The sequence below is a fragment of the Corvus moneduloides genome, chromosome 26 (assembly GCF_009650955.1).
Source record: "Corvus moneduloides isolate bCorMon1 chromosome 26, bCorMon1.pri, whole genome shotgun sequence".
Classification (NCBI taxonomy): Eukaryota; Metazoa; Chordata; class Aves; order Passeriformes; family Corvidae; genus Corvus; species Corvus moneduloides.
In genome coordinates, this window is record NC_045501.1 from 3,532,458 (window position 1) to 3,550,155 (window position 17,698).

Consider the following 17,698-nt stretch of genomic DNA (forward strand, 5'->3'; position numbering starts at 1 on the left):
TCATAACAGATATTACAGCAAATGTAATACCCAGACAAATGAGAGAGTCCCACCCACTTCAGCCTCCTGCATGGCCTGGTTTGCTCATGTGTCCTGACTATGGGTCAGCCACGCTACCTCATGTTCTGATTTGTGCTTAACTTTGTTAAGCTGCATTTTTACAACATTACATTCCAGTAGAAGCACTTTCTCTGACCCCTTTGGCAGTGGTTCTTTAGACAGCCTGAGTTACCCATTCATGACAGGAGTACAGCAAGAGCACCACATGGACTTGCTCTTGCTCACGTGGCCTTTCAGCAACAGGGGTATGACTGCAGCAGTGTGACAGGATTGGTTTGCCCCAGCTCTTTCTTGTGTACATAACTTTCAGTTATTTGTCTATTCTCATTTCTATTGAGAGCAATAGAAAGCTTTAATGGAGTCATTCAGCTCATGATTACATCATTAAAATATTGCTGTATCTGAAGTTACAGCTAATACTGAAAAAGGAAAGTTGAAAACCTTTAAATATGATTTAATTTTCTTTTGATAGTCCACATACATTTAGGATTTGTAAATTCACACATGTTTTTAATTAATCAGATACTTCTATAGCTTGAATGATGAGGAAGGGGCTTTCATTTTGTCAGAAATTAAGGAGTAAGTGATTGAAGCTTGCTAGTAATGTATTGTTCAAATTATTAAATTATCATATTGTTAGGACATCTTTTAAGCAAATAATATAAGACAGCAGAAGACAAATATAATCGCACACCCTAATCTGTAGGGACCGTTTGTAGGTTTGCAAACTGACTTTATTCAGATACCTAAATACTGTCATTTTGAATATGCCCTTGTCAATTTTGGTATGTTCTCAGCATGGCTAGAAGCCTGTGCTTGCAAACATGCAGATGAAAGAACTGTTGAAGAGCAAAATGTTGGAAAAAAAGTTGCTAACGGAGGATATTTCTGGGTTGAGTGGTCTCTAGCTAAGGAGACCCACTTCATGGGCTAGGTTGTGCAGAAAATGTGTGCAGTCCTACAAAGAGAGGGAAACTTCCTTTGGCCCATTACCCTCTGTTTAGTGGGGCTGTAAAGAGGAAAGGCTTTACATTCTTTGTTTCAGGAGCTTGCCTCTAGCTGTCCTTGTGCACAGAGCCCATCCTCTTCACCTGGATGATGCTGGGTGAGCTCAGCTCTGCATCCCAGTAGTACTCTGGGGACAGCAGGCGGGTGGGCTTGTGATGCAGGAGATACTTGTTGAGGTGACTCTCATCACGCCACCGAGCTTCAATGCCATTTTCTCTGTCCTCCATCACCCCTTTAAAACAGGCTCTTGTCAGTTTGTAGACCTCGGACACGCTTCCCCCATAGAAGCTTGCTGTGTAATAGAAGTCCCATTCTCCCTCAGGGATGGCAGCTTGTGACTCGGGGTGTGTCCCATAGGCTTTGTTCTCATGGTGTGGGGTGAACTGCCAAGAGCTGATAGTTCCCACCAGGGCATCAATGATCTCCACACCGATGTGTGCCAAGAGCTGGACATGGATGTCTATGGAGTACAGGTAGTCCACCTCATACTGGAACTGGCTGTGGATGTATGTGCTGATGATGTCCATACGGCTTGTGGAGATATCCTGCCACCCCGAGTGATTCTGGACAGGGATGACAAACAGGTGGTTCTCAGGGGCCATCTGAAGGTGAGAGATCTTCTCAGGATTGTCTGTGAACAAGTAGAAATTCACTTGGTGCCCAGCAAGGAAGTACTTGTTGGCAGATCTCATGAATCCCTCTATGAACTGGACATATCTAAGAGACATGGAAAGGAAAAGACTGGAGAGAGGCTCCTGCTGCTGAAGAATGACAGCTTTTCAAGCTTGTGTTCTTCGTCTTTTTCTATTCATTGCTCCTTCTTACATTAGTGCTCTTTATTTAACACAGCTGCTACCCTTCAAACCTTCCCCATGCACATGATACCACATTTTAGCTTTCACTATGCACAGAACACATGCCATCTACTCATTGCTGCTCTCTAATATCACTCCATAATGTAAATACTTCTTCTCATCCTTCCCTTTTACCTGCACACTGGCACTCTTTCTGCAGTGTAACATTCTTAACTTCCTAGAGAGGATCACAGAATCAACAGAGAATCATGGAATGGTTTGGGTTGGAAGGGATCTTAAAGCTCATCTCATTCCACCCCCTACCTTGGGCAGGGACACCTCCCACTATCCCAGGCTGCTCCAAGCCCCGTCCAGCCTGGCTTTGGACACTTCCAGGGATCCAGGGGCAGCCACAGCTTCTCTGGGCAACCTGTGCCAGGGCCTCACCACCCTCAGAGTGAGGAATTTCTTCCTAATATCTAGTCTAAATCTACCCTCTTTCAGTTTAAAGCCATTCTCCCTTGTTCTGGCACTGCCTACCTTTGTAAAAAATCCCCCTCCCACTTTCCTGTAGGCCCCCTTTAGGTACAGCAGTGGGCTCTAAGGTGTTCCTGGAGCCTTGTCTTCCTCAACTCTCTCAGCCTGTGTTCATAGGAGAGGGTCAAAATTAGCAATTAAATAGTTTTGATTGCCTTGAAGTACCTGAAGTCTCTATGTAACCCTAAGATGCCAGTGCAGATAGAGGGAGTATAGATCTTTACTCAGAATCTTGAAAAAGAACCTCCCCAGGAACATACAAGCTGTAACAGCATGATTAATAATTTTACTAGAGCTAATATTTTAACTTTAAACTCTTAGAGAAACTCAATAAAATAGCAACTTTACAGAATCTTTCCATGTTTTAGTGCAGGATAGAGGGAAAGCTTGTTGTTAGAATCATAGCAGGAGCTAGAATTTTTATGTCAAGGGTTGAGATACAAAATGCTAGTTGTATTTCCAAGGGTATCTTTTGTCCTTTTCAAAACCATGTCACAACCAATTGCCTTACTTTGGAAGGTGACACTCACATGTCACATTTCTCCCAGTCTAAAGCTGCTCATATTCAGTCTTTGGAATGTTTCTCACTTGTGCTCCACGAGCAGCATTGCAGCATAACTGGCAGGTGAGAGGTTTAACTATTTGACAAGAAATAAATGACAAACCAATACTTTTCGACAGCAAAAGTGACCACTCCAGTGACCAAGTTCTTCTGCATGTATTGAGCATTCAGGATGTCTCTACTGAAGGTGCCTTCCCAGACAATTGGAGCCAACCACGGAGTCAACACCAGCACATCCCTTCTCCTGCAAGGAGTTGAGAATGAGGGCAGTGTTTAGATGGCCTAGGAAATCCATGAAGACAAACACAAGCACAGACATCCACCTCTGAGTTAATCATCCCAGTCTCCCTCTGAAATTACTAGGGGTCAAGAAAGTACTGTCAGCACAATCTGAGATGTGAGTCATCTTATCCTGGAGCAGACACCTGAAATAGGTTTCTATCCTTGGTTTTTACCCAACAGCTCCAAAGCTGTTTGTGGCTGTTACTCAGAGGCAGCTTTTCACAATCCATCCCTTCCTTAACACAGAGCACAGCACATCCACCCATTGTTCCCAGTCTGTCTCTTCTGGAAAGCTGCCAGCCCTCAGCTGCAGTGTTCCAGATGTGCAGCTCTCCACTGTGTTTCTGTGACAGCAATTACCCCACAGTTTTCTGATTGCACCCTGGTTTTCTGCTCCTTCTGCTCGTTACCTGTGCCTCGTGCACTGATGGAGGCTCCCCAGCAGGGCTGTGGATCTCATCATCCTTTGGAAAGAGTGCTCTCTAATTCCTTTGGGATGATGGACAGGTATTTCCCTGATGCTTCATAGGGTGTTGTTTACTCTGGTTATCTCTGATGCTCAGAAGAACATCCCCTTTGCACAAGGAATGTTGTTTTGAGCTCTGCTGGTAAGTTCAGCCAGGCTGCTTTGCAGAGCAGATACAAGAGCTTTCTCTGCTCTGTGCTGAACAACCCCAGCTCTCTCAGCCTTACCTCACAGGAGATGTGCTCCAGTCCCTTCATCATCCTTTGTTAAACTCTCTCCAGTATGTCCATACCTCTTTTATTACCGTTTTTTTTGTTCTTTTCCTAGTGTAAATGGCTCTAGAATAGGCAATTCCGGAAAATAATTTATCCCAGTGACCTAAAATGTTCCTTCCACAGACATTTACACATCATGTATGATGCTGTTACTACTAAAAACAGTATCAGCCAAGGCCTCTTGTTTTTTAGCTTCTGAGATGAGTGCTCACAGGGGATGCAAAAAATGAATTAAGATAAAATTCAACTAAAATGTTTTCAACATTCACCGTAATTTCTCAGTTTCCTTTCTGAAAGTAAACAAATTAAAGATTCTTCATCTATGCATTTCTAATGGTTTCTGGAAGAGTACCTGTTCTCCTTTCCTGTTCATTCAGCCTTGCTCTCAGCTGTCCTGACTTGTCTGTGCCAGAGTCACAGTTGTGTGTGTTTCTGAGAACAATCTTAATGAAGCTAGAGGAGTTACACTTACCATGGAAGCATTAGAGATGTTTCATGTAAGTCTGTTTTTCTGCAAATAAGGGAGAAATAAAAGACACATAAATACATCATAGCACAAAAATTTCAGATTTTCTTCTTCTGAGAGATGAGCCCCACAAGAGATCTTTAGGTGTTTCAGCAGTACTGCCCTGGGATACAATGTCAGTGAGTATCCAGTCAGACTCCATCACAAATACAATTATATTATTTGTGTTAGTTCACCTTCATATAAAATGTGAACTACATCTAACAGACAACTCAGCTGGTATAATTAGAGCTGAATGCAAATTAATCAGTTTTTAAATTATTTTCACCGTTTCTGTTTCTGTGGTGCATTTTTGGAAAATTCAGTTTTACTTCTACACAGCGAGAGCCTGGCCCAATAAGGCCAAGCACTTTGCACACAGTTTGTATTTTGCTGACAGGTTTATGTCTGCATGCCTGCACTGTGGAGTCCACAGGACACAGAGCAGACGTCACTGCTCTCCATTCTCATCACTTGTGCAGGTTCCTGTAGATGGCTCACTGAACAGGAACCCACCAGTCTTGATTCCTAGATTTTCCAGCAGGAAAAACAGGTTCTATAAACTGGAAACACCTACTAAAAGTAATAGATTCAACAGGCTAATAGAGGCAAATTAAAAGAATCACAAATACATGAAACCAGAAAGATATGGTGCCATATTAACCTTTTTTGGGGGGGGGGTGGGGAGGGGAGTGGTGGTGGTATGAAAATCCTGTCTCATACTGGAATCTTTTAAATTTCAAATTAATTACAAAAATAATGCATTGTTTTTGTCATATTGTTTCATTGGCATTAAAGTTTATTTCTCCCCTAGTCATACGTGCTAGACTCCTTAGAGCAGCATTTCTAGAGAGTTACACAACTGTGTGTATAAGAAAAGAAGTGATGACGAGGGGAAACCTAAGTCAAAAAAGCAGTGGGGATAAGAAAAGTGTAATTCATAAGACAAAACCAGAACATAATAAAATATGGTTCAGTTAAATGAAATCAAGCATTAACAACCCAGCAAGTTTCAGTGTGGTAAAGTACCAGATTAGACTTTTTCTTGATTCCATATCTAGAATCCATTTGTTCTCATCATGTTTGTGCACAACACTAAATCACAGGGAGCAGACAACGTGCCAAAGGGCCCACTTTTTCTTAATGAATACAGAGGAAGCCTGGATGACTTCCTGGTACAGAGACAGCCAGCTTCTAGGTGACCAGACCAGGTGGGATTAAGCTGCCTTTTCATTGCATGATTTTGGGGGAGCTGCATCAGTGGATTCATATTTCCCCGTATTAAGTCTCTGGAATCTGAGCCTGTTCATCCAGCTCAAGGCATTCACAGTAGAGGAGTAGAGGAGCCTTTTAGCTGGGCACTGCAGGATGGCTTATCTCAAAATGGAAATTAGCACTTCTAGGGCATGGATCTCCTGCTTAAGAATGAGTCTTTCCAGATGAGTCTTGTCCTCGTGCCTACAGTGACAGGCATGCAGGACCCTGCAAAACATGAAGAATGAACTTACAGGACTGAGCCCTCTTCAGGGGAGGCTGTGTGTTCCTGGTCTCTGGCTGGGGAGAAAGGGTGATGATACCTTGGACAGGATAAGAAAGCAATGAGTCAATGATTCAAAAAAAATCAACCTCTCTTCTGCTTCCTTTATGACTGAAACTATAAAACAAACCTAACAGAATACAGATGTGTGGCATCAATAGGGTGATGAGGATTTGCAGAGCTCAGCTGTTTCAAGACAGCTCTCTAGCCTCATGTTATCTGCAGATCTATTAACTCTGAGGATCTGTGAATGATTTGGTTTGCCCAAGACTACTTGCACCAAACAAAATGTGTCTGCTTTACAGCAGAGTTTGGTCTCAGCTGATTCTAGGAACTGACTGTGTAGCTGCCTTTTGAAACAAGGTGTTCACAGCATCACTTTACTCTGGCCAGGGTGTGGGATCTCCTCTGAAGTGATTGTACTGTCAACAAAAATGTGAGCATTTGTGATGGATGCTCTGCTGCAGAGAGAGTGTGTGGGTGAAAAGCTTGTCCTAATTCCTCCAGTTGGAACAGATCTTCAATATTCATTATCTTTATTATTATTTCATTATATATTTCATTATTATTTTCAATATTCAAACTCTGCATTCTGAATTAAGCCCAGTTGATCTCATTTCAGGCTCCAGGGCACTGAACACACACTATGAAAGCCTTACTGCAGCAGGCTAGCCTAGAGACATGAGAACCAAGGGAGACTCAAGCCAACCATGGTGCAGAATAAACTCAGCTAAGTCAACTCCACGGAGTTCCAGCTCTGTGCCAGGATCCTTGTGTTGGTCTGGAGCACAGAGGTGTCACTGTGGGATGTAAACATGAAAACACACACTTAGGCTCACAGGAATATACAGAGCCCAATTCATCATATTTTTTAAATTTCACAGAAGATACTAAAAGTGTCCACACCTTGCTTATTTTCATCTTTTGAATGTGAAAGGGGATTTTGAATTTAAATGCTCACATTGTATCTGCATAAGTATAGTTAGAAGAAACGTGTCTCAGTCTGGGCAATAGAAATCTGTGCTAGTTGAGAATAATTATCAAAGGTTAAACACCCACCAGATTGCGCCAGTGATTCCTGCTGTCACTAGAATAGCCAGTCCATGCCATTTTGTTATTCCCATGTCACTAGTGCTGAAAAAAAGATTGTGAACTCTGGATGGACAGCAAAGTGAAAAAAAGAAAACACAATAACAAAAAGGCAGAAAATACCGTTGTTATTAAATATTGAGTCAGTCTTGTTTTGCACTGCAGGTCTGAACGTAATACAGAGAAAAATTAGTTTTTCTAGATAGAAAGTTTTACATCTCAGTATTTACAACAGATACTACATCTTTACAATAGATATTCCACACACAGCTCTCATTTTCAAGTAGTAGTATAGTGAACCACTTTAAATTGTTCAAACCAATAATTCTCATTTCAGATTTTCTCTGAATCAGGTTTTATTTTTTTTTCCCAGTGCTTCTTTTTCTTTCTTTCTTTCTTTCTTCCTTTCTTTCTTTCTTTCTTTCTTTCTTTCTTTCTTTCTTTCTTTCTTTCTTTCTTTCTTTCTTTCTTTCTTTCTTTCTTTCTTTCTTTCTTTCTTTCTTTCTTTCTTTCTTTCTTTCTTTCTTTCTTTCTCTCTTTCTTTCTTTCTTTCTCTCTTTCTCTCTTTCTCTCTTTCTTTCTTTCTTTCTTTTTTCTTTCTTTCTTTCTTTTTCTTTCTTTCTTTTTCTTTCTTTCTTTCTTTCTTTTTCTTTCTTTCTTTCTCTCTCTTTCTTTCTTTCTTTCTTTTTCTTTCTTTCTCTCTCTTTCTTTCTTTCTTTTTCTTTCTTTCTCTCTCTTTCTGTCTTTCTTTCTTTTTCTTTCTTTCTCTCTCTTTCTTTCTCTTTCTTTCTCTTTCTTTCTTTCTTTCTTTCTTTCTTTCTCTCTCTCTCTCTCTTTCTCTCTTTCCCTTTCTTTCTCTTTCTCTCTTTCTTTCTCTTTTTCTCTCTTTTTTTCTGTCTAGCTCTCCTTTTTGACCTGGATTCCTTGGATTCCTTGGGCTTTCTACCGTGTTTCTCACCAGTGCAGTTCTCTTTCTTTCTAAGCTGAAGGTCACAATCCTTTTCTCTAGGTCAGCTTCTCTTCTCCATCCATTCAGCCACATCTTCCTTTGTGCCAGCCTTCTGAAAAGACTCTTTGTAGCATTCTGTGTTTGTCAGTATTACCATCCCCTGCTGTCAGCTGCTCTTCAGCATCTCTTCCTGCTGTAACCCCTTTCTTAGCCTAAGCCCAGCCACAACACTCACCTGTGGTTCTTTCAGTCCTCACACTCCAGCAGCTCCTGTTCTCTTTCCCTGCTGCTTCCCCTCTGCTCACACACCTGCCGAACCAGAACCAGCACAGCAAATCCTTTCTGTGTGTCAGCCGTGTGTCAGCAGCTGGGCTCAGGGCCAGAGGAGGGCCCTCCACCCAGTTCTTCACCTTTTGTGGGAGTGCTGTGTCCTGAGTAATGGGGAAACAGCAAGAAACTTGCAACAACCAGTTATTCCCTAACACTTCAACACTGAGATTTCTGATGAGCAAGAAGGCGACTGCCTAAACTTCCGATATGGAGTTGCTGGTTTGTGGTTTTTTTTTTTTTTTGAATGTAGGTGTTTTTGTTAAAGAGTTGTTGTAGGGGAAAGTATCTGTAATATAGACATTTCCAACCACACTGAAATGAAAGTGCTTCTGGTAGTCCCAGGAGAGAAATAAACACTTTCAGAGCATAATTAAGTTAATCTTAAAGGAAACCTTTAGATACACCAGCGCTAAAGGATGCTTAAGCGAGCTACTCCATTGAGTGCTTCTCTTCATTTACTTATGGAAAATACAGTTGTCTATGAAGAGTTATTCAAGACCTCCATAAGGTGATTCTGTTCTGTTGGTGCCAATCTGTTATGTATAGGATGCTATATCCTACATGCCTAAAAATGAAGCTTACTCCTAATTTAAAATGTTAGGAGGCAGAAAGTGTAGAGGAATAATGAAAAAAGTAGGCTAAAGAAAGGGTAGGTGAATAGTAACAAGAAAATAAGGCATAAAAATGAAGGTAAGTGGTCACATATGCAAAATTATTTAAATGTTTTGCAGAGTTCTCTTGCACCTAGCATTATCGCTATTTACATCCCTGAAGGAGCATTAATTTAACACAATACTGAGAAGCAGGAAGAGTGGGATGAGAATGAGCAGGTCACAATTAGGCTTACAAGTACCCAACTTTTCTTAATTTCATCCTCCTGCTCTGGTCTCCAGGCATGCAAAAGTACTGTGTCCAAAACTGGTTATTTATGACTTTAATTATGCTCGGTACCACTCCAAATGTCTATCCATAGTTCCAGCTACTGACATTAATTTCATCAGAGCATCACAAATACAGCAAAAACAAAGTCTGTCTACATGTATGCTATTAATAACACCCCACCCCAAGTGATCCATGGCCCCCCCCAACCAAATTTACTTGGCATTAGACCCATAGACTTGGTTGCTATGTGCACATCACATCACAGCATTTCACCCAGGTCTTCCCTGTGCTCGGTCTTGTATTGCTGTGAACTCTTTGAGATTTCTCTTTGAAGTAACCACAAGTTGTATCACAGTCCAGAAAAGTGTGTTTTCAGTTCCATGAAACACAATCTGCGAGTTCTAGGATCTGTAACTCTGCATGAAGCATACAGGTATGATTAATGGACAACTCAAGATTTCCTTGGATTAAGTTAGAAATGGAATTTATTTGCTAAAATACATACAGGCCTGCCTGAAAGCTTAACTGAAGTCTCTTCTGGAGTGCTTCACAGTTCCTTTGTGGATACAAAAATGCTGCTAGCAAGGATTTTCTTGCTATTTTCTAAGCCCATGAGAGACTTTTCTCTCTCACAGAAGAGGCAGCAGAGTTCTGTAAACAACCAAACACCTGCAACCTTGAGAAGTCTTGTTTATGGTACAGTAGAAAAATATTTTGACAATGGATGTTTTAGGATTTTAGCCAATCACCCCCAAGGGGTGGCTGATCCTTTGTCCAATTAGACTATGAAGAAAAAGTCTATAAAAGAGTTTGTAAAATAATTAAATCAATCAATCTTGCTGCACAATTCCTGCCTGCTGGATCTTCTCTCCTCCTCCCTACGGCTGCGGGATACGGTGATATTTACTGCACTAATATTCCTTTTTTGTTTGACAACACCTTGAAATAAGGCCTGAACATTCTGTCTGCCTGAGTTACATTTATTTGCACTCTACTTCTTAAGAGAATCAGTTTCCAGAGAGGAAGTCTTTCCCAAGCAATGGATTTTCCAGCGGCACAGAGTTGAAGTTACTGTAGCGACACATAGATGTCTGGGACAAATCTGCTTTATTTTAATAAATAAAGGAAGGAAGGGAACAGATGCTTAGTGCCTCGGGCATCCAAGACATCTTCACCGGTCTGGAAAATACAACCCAGAAAATGCAGAGCTGCTGGCTGTGAAGATCACTCAACAGTGTTTGAAAAAGACACACATTTTGGAAAATGAATCCCAAACACTTTGGTTACTCTTGAATGAGGTGAAACACTGTCCAGACTCTTCTGTTGACTCTCTCCCAGCTGACTTTAATGGGAGTTCAGTCATGTAGTTCACATACAGAAATTTGCACTATTGTCACCTGTATTTCTGTGTCTTCTCTCTGGGCTGCATCTCACTCTGGGTTGTTGGCATGTGGAGGGAGTTGGATTTCCCCTCTGAATGGTGTCGTTCACACCTCCAATATTATTGATACTTAATGCTTGGGTGCTGCTTTCTCTGTGGAACCTCCAGTAATTTTCAAGACCAGTGTAATAACTATTTAATATATGGAGAAACGAAGGCACTGACAAATGAAGTTTTGTTGGTCAAAGCTACCCATCATGAGCCACCAGCAAAGTACAAATGAGTCCTGAGTTCCCGTCTGATGCCTTGTCACATAGACAGCACTGACTTTGGAGAAAGAAAAAAAACCCATGGATAGTGCTACATTAGCTAGTTAATACATTAAAAAAATTAACAAGCAAACAAGCAGAGCAACACCTTCCGTGAGGTTTAGAAAAACGAGGGAAATTTATTCCCTCTAATTCTGTTCTCAGTTCTCTTGGGCTTTGAAGGATAATATATTGAGCGATATTTTATCACCCTGGGAAATCTTAGCTCAGCCGAAGCGACAGAAGCCTGCAGGAACTGTTTATGGTCACAGCCTTTCACAGCGGCTCTCAGCCATTCAGAGAGAAACAGAAAAGCAAAGGGGTAAGGTTTTAGCTCAATGAAATCGAGAAAGAAGCGTAGATACTGATCTCTCGCTCAGACAAAGAGCATTTATTTCCTCTTCTCTAGCTTTGTTAGAGGTCTTTCTTCTCATCTGATCTCACCTGAACTCGGAGAATACCAACATAAGTTGTGAGTGTCTTGGAAACGGCATTCCAAGTTCTTATCAGGAACTGCAGGGACAGGACAAGGGGGAGAGCTTCAAACTGAAAAGATATTGGAAAGAAATCCTTCCCTGGGAGGGCAGTGAGGCCCTGGCACAGGGTGCCCAGAGCAGCTGGGGCTGCCCCTGGATCCCTGGCAGTGCCCAAGGCCAGGCTGGACATTGGGGCTTGGAGCAGCCTGGGGCAGTGGGAGGTGTCCCTGCCCATGGCAGGGGTGAAATGGGATGGTCTTTAAGGTCCCTTCCAACCCAAACCATTCTGGCATTCTGGGATTCTATGAGTAGTTTTCAAGACAAACATGGACATGTTTCTCAAAGTGTGAGAGAGAAGAGAGAGGGGGATTGCTTGGAAAGGAAAACAGAGCTGGACTTAATAAAATCTAGAAATATGGAAATTTCTTATTGTACTTTTTGTGCTTTTAAAAATCCTATGACCACTGTTGACAGTATAAGTTAAATAGAACCTTTCCCTCACTCTCTCTCTGTGTTTTCTATGCAGTAGCAGTACTTCTGAACATGTTTATGTGGTAAAAAACCACATTTGTAGTCCACTTTCAGTGGACTAGAATGTAAAAAGCATTCACCATTATTTTTACCCTAAAAAGCTTCATTCTTGAAACATGGAAGTTATCTTTCTATGCCACCTGAGAGTGACCTGTTATTTGAGGACAGGTACCTGAAATTCTCCAATTAATCACCCTTTTAAAATTAAATTATTGACAGTCAATATTCTAAGGTACTATATGGTAGATCTGGAATTTTTAAAGCCTATATTGGAATGTGGAACCATAATTTTTATTTTCTCTTCTTGATATCCTTTTCATTCAGGTACTTTTCAATTATGGTCTGTATTCTATAGCACATTAAATCACTTAAACTAGGTTTTCTTCCCTGTACTGCCTGAATCTCCACTGGCTATACTGGAAAATGAATTACCTGCCTCACCTATCAGCATTTACCACAGCTTAAATCTCATGGAAAGCTGGGAGGTGGTGAAAGCCATCCTTAGAAATGAAATTGTATTTAGTATTCTGTCACTTTGTTATTTGGCAGCAGTGATGTACTTGTAATAAAATATGTAACTTATGTAATTAGGTTGATTCTACACAGATTATCTGTATGTGAGAGAAAAATCAAATTTGAAATATTTTGAAACTCAAAGACAAATAAATAATGAAATCACAGAAATACATATTCCTTTTTCTTTTTTTTTCCCCCATGACAATAATGGATCTTTTTCTTAATTTTTGTATGAAAAATATTTTGTGAATGACAAATATTGAACATCATTCTAGAAAGTCAGCTGATTATTGGATAGGAATGTGCAGGAATAGGTGAAAAAAGGTTGTTTGAAACCGTCCCTAAGAAGTGGAAAAGAAGAAGAATAAACATCAAACTTCAGGTATTTTGTGATAAATCAAGATTATTTCTATCAATTAACGCAGCAGAAAAATTATGGGTGGCTATTGTTATTATTGTAGTATAAGACACTACATAAAAACTTATTTGGGGGGAGAAGTGGCTTATTTTAGTCAAACCATTGAAAAGGAGAGAAATTTTCAGATGCACAGGTCCTTTCCAATTTTGAAAGAAAAAACCGAAATGCATACATCCCATAACCCTAGCAAACTTTAAATAAAGTACTCCGTGTGAGAGAGCAAACACTTCTTTTCTTCTGCAAATATTCAAGAGTAAGCGAGACTGTAAAACAGCTCAAGGCAAGTTTGCTGTGTGTGAGTCCAGCAAGACTGTGCTCTCCACATGGCTTGGCATTGGTGACCATCTGGGGGGTAGCTCAGAACTGAGATCCAATGCACTCTTAAAAATGTTGCCTCTTCTCCTTTGATTGTCTTTTAAGTCTTTTAAGATTGTCTTTTAAGATAGGGGTAAGAAGAAGAAATCAGTGAAGCCCAAACATTTTCTTGGAGCCAGGATCTGAATCACCAATCCTGCTGTAGGACACAAAAAAATTCAGAGGTGGTTAAATAATAAAGAATGTCAATTAAATAACTGGTGTGGAATCTCTACTTAAATTGTGTATTTGCAAGTCCAGTATGAAGAGGATGCTTGGGGAAGATAATAAAAAATGTTCCCTATTTCTTTCCTTTTCCCTCCTTATACATTCCAGGTCTTCAAGGTCATCATGGTACAAGAAAATGATACCCACATCTATGAGTTCATCCTGTTGGGATTCCCTACCACCACAGAGCTACAGGCTCTGCTGTTTGTGATTTTCCTTACTGTGTATTTGTTGACTGTCACTGAGAACATAATTATCATCACTTTAATCATAAGTAATCACCAGCTCCACAAGCCCATGTACTTTTTCCTAGGCCATCTTGCTTTCCTAGATGCCTGGTACATTTCAGTCACTGTTCCCAAATTGTTGGTCAGCTTGCTGGTGAGGAATAAGAACATCTCCTTCACAGGCTGTATGGCCCAACTCTACTTTTTCATTGCCCTGGTGTGTACTGAGTGTGTCCTCCTGGCTGTCATGGCCTATGACCGCTCCGTGGCCATCTGCAGCCCCCTGCACTACACGGTCATCATGACCCGCAGGGCCTGTGTGCAGCTGGCCGTGGGCTCTTGGCTGCTTGGCTTTCTGCTGTCCATGCTCAAGGTCTTCTTCATTTCCCAGCTCTCCTTCTGTGGTCCCAGCGTTATCAACCACTTCTACTGTGACATCAGCCCGTTGCTCAACCTCTCTTGCACCAAGCGGCGAGTTGCAGAGATGGTGGACTTTGTCTTGGCCTTGCTTATTTTGTTGATCCCCCTCTCTGTCATCATAATTTCTTACATCTGCATAATCAGCACCATTTTGCTCATTCCCATGGCCCAGAACAGGAAGAAAGCCTTCTCCACCTGTGCTTCTCACCTGGCTGTGGTCATCATTTTCTTCTCAACCACACTCTTCATGTACGCCCGGCCCAGGAGTATAAACTCCTTGGATCTCAACAAGCTGCTTTCCATAATTTATACTATAGTCACTCCAATGCTAAATCCATTCATTTACTGCCTGAGGAACCAGGAAGTGAAGGACACTTTACTGAAGGTCTTGTGTAGCAGGGCCGCTGTCTCCAGAGTTTCTGCATCAGATCTGTGATGCTTGGAAGATAACCTTCAGACTGAATTTGTCTGAATCCTATGAAAGTCTAATAGGATTTTTACTTTGACAGAAATGGTTATTAGGGTTTTCTTTCAACATCAGTGGTTAAGAATTCCTTCTCCCGAGTCAGTCTGCATGTTCAGCTAAAATCTATGAATCTATGCAAATGTGAAAGGTGGCTCTACTGAACATGTCACACATCATTCCTGAGGAGCAGAAAAGGCAATAAATGTAATTGCCTTGTCTTAATGTATTTTTTTGGTGTGCATCAAAGAACAAAATTGCATTCTGACCTTGATTCAACTTAACATGAAACTACGATTCAAGAACTTGAGGCACCAAATAAATGGTTATGTCAACTTTCTTCACAGGAATGAGGATGGGAACTTCAGTCATTCAGATAATAACAGTCACTTTAGATAGCTGTGACAGGAGATCATGAACCACACCTGAAAAGAGAAAAGCAACAGGAACTAGTTAGAACAAATTAAATTCAGATAAGATAGTCCAAAAAAAGAAAAAAATCAAACAAAATTGATCAGAGTGATTAAGCACCACAACACAGTCCCAGAGAGGTAATGAAATCTCTGTCTTTTGAGCTTTTCAATGCTTGACCTGACAAGTCCCTGAAAAACCTGACCCCACTGAACCGTTTGTGACAGCAGAGTGAGTTAAAAAAGTCCACAAGTAAAATTCTGTCCTTCCAACCTAAGTTTTTGTATGGTTCTTTGATCTGGATGTCAAATGGAAAAGCCTGTGGCATCTCAAACTGCAATAGAAATTGGTGTTTAGGGAGCTGAATCTGGCTGTAGCTACCCACTCAGTAGGTTTTGGCACACGAGCAATACGTTCAATACTATCCAGGGAATGGGTGCTCTCCAGTATTTCCACATCACTCGTCCACTGGGGAGCCAAGAACTGGATGCAGTACTCCAGGTGTGAATATATTTATAATGTGACTTCCCTTTTATAGCATAACGCTCCCCATCTCTCTATTACGTCAGCTGAGGCTCGGTCTAGCTGAGATTTGAAAACATCAGAAGTACAACAATCTCTCTGGGAGACTGTTTAAGCACTCTTCTGACCTCATATCTTCTAATGGCCTAAATAGCAGGGAAGCAATTATGGAACCCTACTGAGTTGCAAATCATTGCCTTTGTCCCTTTATATACCTTGTACCTGTTCGACCACAGCACAGCCTCCAGTACACCACACTGAACAAACCCAGCTACATCAACTTCTTCTCATGGTGCATGTACCCATGCCATGTCCTCACATCTCAGCAGGCTTTAGTAAGCACCTCTCCAGCTTATCCACATTTTCCTTGAATTGCAGAGATCCCAAAATTGATCCATGGTAGTTGGACCCTCACCAGCCCAACAGAAATGAGGGATGAGGGAAGAAGTAACACTTGTGCTTCTGACAACACTACTCTTCCTTCTCCATGCACTTACATTATTTTAAAGTTGCCTTCTTCATGAGATGCCCTTACATTCCTGAGAATGCACACATGGCTTTGGCCAGTAGCTAGAACTCAGCCAACATACCATAAGGTATATCAAATATCACTAGATTTTAACATATTTGCAAATTAAATCAAACTCTATGATCCAACAGCCAAATAAATTCTGTAGTTCCAACTCTCCCAGATGCTAAACTTCCATTATTCTCTCTGTATGAATATAATTTTAATCATGGTTTTGGCTTAAGATATCTGCCTCATATGAGACCAACTGGAAGGTGATTTTACAAATAGCTGAGTCCAGGGACTGCTCCCACTTGGCAGTATGGAGGAGACCAGAGCAAGTTTTGTGTTCTTCGTGCAACAAAATCCTGCAGCAGCACCTGAGCCCTGTTTGGGGGGCAGCTGAGCTCCTCAGGTAACAGACCAATGTCATCTCGGATCCTCCTTTTGCTCTGAACATATTTGTCCTGCATTTCACTATTCAGAAAATGCATAGCTTGGCTGTTTGTGTATCTGAAGATTGTACAAATAACTCCAGTGTAGGTGAAACTACACTTATCCAAAATCACTTACTCCAAAAGCGATTACCAGTTAAGGCTACAGATTTAGATTAGGGTACTAGAATATTTTTCTAGATTACCTTTTGGTAAAAGACTGCCATATCCCCTGCCTCAGGGTATGCTTTTATTTTCCTCTGCCCTATAAAAATCAGTAGACACTTACTGGTATTTTTTCATTGTTCAGTGTCTCAGAAAAAAATCTTCAGAGCTTCTTGCTTCTACTCTGCATGGAATCACAGAGGAAACAATAACATCCCTCCTCTTCCTGTGATTGCTTCCATTGGGAGGCTAGCTGTAATTTCTAAATCAGATCTCATGAGACACCAAACATAAACCAAGTGTTGATTTATCTGTGTTGATTTATAAATCACCCAACTGACATACCAGTCTACACTTCATCTGTACCCTACTGATCATATTCTCCAGGATCAGCTAAGGCGGTGGATTCCCTACACAGAAGGTTGAGAACAGTTTTGTTTTTAATAGCACAGGCTGAGCCATTCTTATTTTTGAAGGATTAATCTGAGTTAGTTGCAAACAAAGCAGACCCAGAATTATAATTTGCTTGCACTTATGCTGTATCTGGGATGCTATGTGTACCTTTTATCTCAACAGACTTTGTGTAGATGTAAGTGTTTTCTGAGCTAGATATAGAAACCTTCTATAGTGGGGTCCTTCAGATGTGTTTGGAGGGTTTTTTAATACCAAAATGAATATATCCTTGTGGTACTTCACATTTCTCTCACAGTTCATGGAATATACATCATATAACTTTAGAAATGTTTAAATGTAGAAATTAAAACACTGGCAATGTGAATGTCTATCTATAAGCTCATAACCTATCATTTCTTTATACTGGATGGATAATATAATAGCATCATTCATCTGGCTTATTTTAGACCTTTGTCTTAGATGAGATAAGCTTCTAATATGTATTTATCTCTATGAAATGTAAAGTAAAAAGCATGATTTAATTTTTAAAATGAAAAATTCTGAATTGAGCAGATAAATTTCACAAAATTAATGTCTAAAAACCAAGCAACAAAATGTCTGAACTTTTACAGTGTCTTTAAGTGGTGGTGTAACATATGGCTGTGAA

General features: G+C 40.7%; 2 protein-coding genes across 3 annotated transcripts; one reads left to right on the forward strand and one right to left on the reverse strand.

Annotated features, from left to right (window-relative positions):
• Nucleotides 1-498: 498 nt before the first annotated feature.
• Nucleotides 499-8,430, reverse strand: LOC116456029 (histo-blood group ABO system transferase 1-like). 2 transcript variants are annotated; one of them, XM_032134527.1, is made up of 6 exons: nucleotides 8,300-8,430; nucleotides 7,086-7,181; nucleotides 5,998-6,066; nucleotides 4,457-4,495; nucleotides 3,071-3,205; nucleotides 499-1,785 (listed from the first exon to the last, which is right to left on the reverse strand). In XM_032134527.1, the coding sequence occupies exons 2-6, from the start codon at nucleotides 7,148-7,150 to the stop codon at nucleotides 1,116-1,118; spliced, it is 978 nt and encodes a 325-aa protein (XP_031990418.1). In that variant the 5' UTR covers nucleotides 7,151-7,181; nucleotides 8,300-8,430; the 3' UTR covers nucleotides 499-1,115. The 2 variants fall into 2 exon arrangements, with proteins under 2 accessions (XP_031990418.1, XP_031990417.1); XM_032134526.1 differs by having other exon boundaries at nucleotides 7,086-7,160; nucleotides 8,300-8,425.
• A 5,181-nt stretch (nucleotides 8,431-13,611) lies between these two features.
• Nucleotides 13,612-14,571, forward strand: LOC116455804 (olfactory receptor 6B1-like). Its single transcript, XM_032134092.1, has one exon. The coding sequence runs from the start codon at nucleotides 13,612-13,614 to the stop codon at nucleotides 14,569-14,571; it is 960 nt and encodes a 319-aa protein (XP_031989983.1).
• Nucleotides 14,572-17,698: the final 3,127 nt, after the last annotated feature.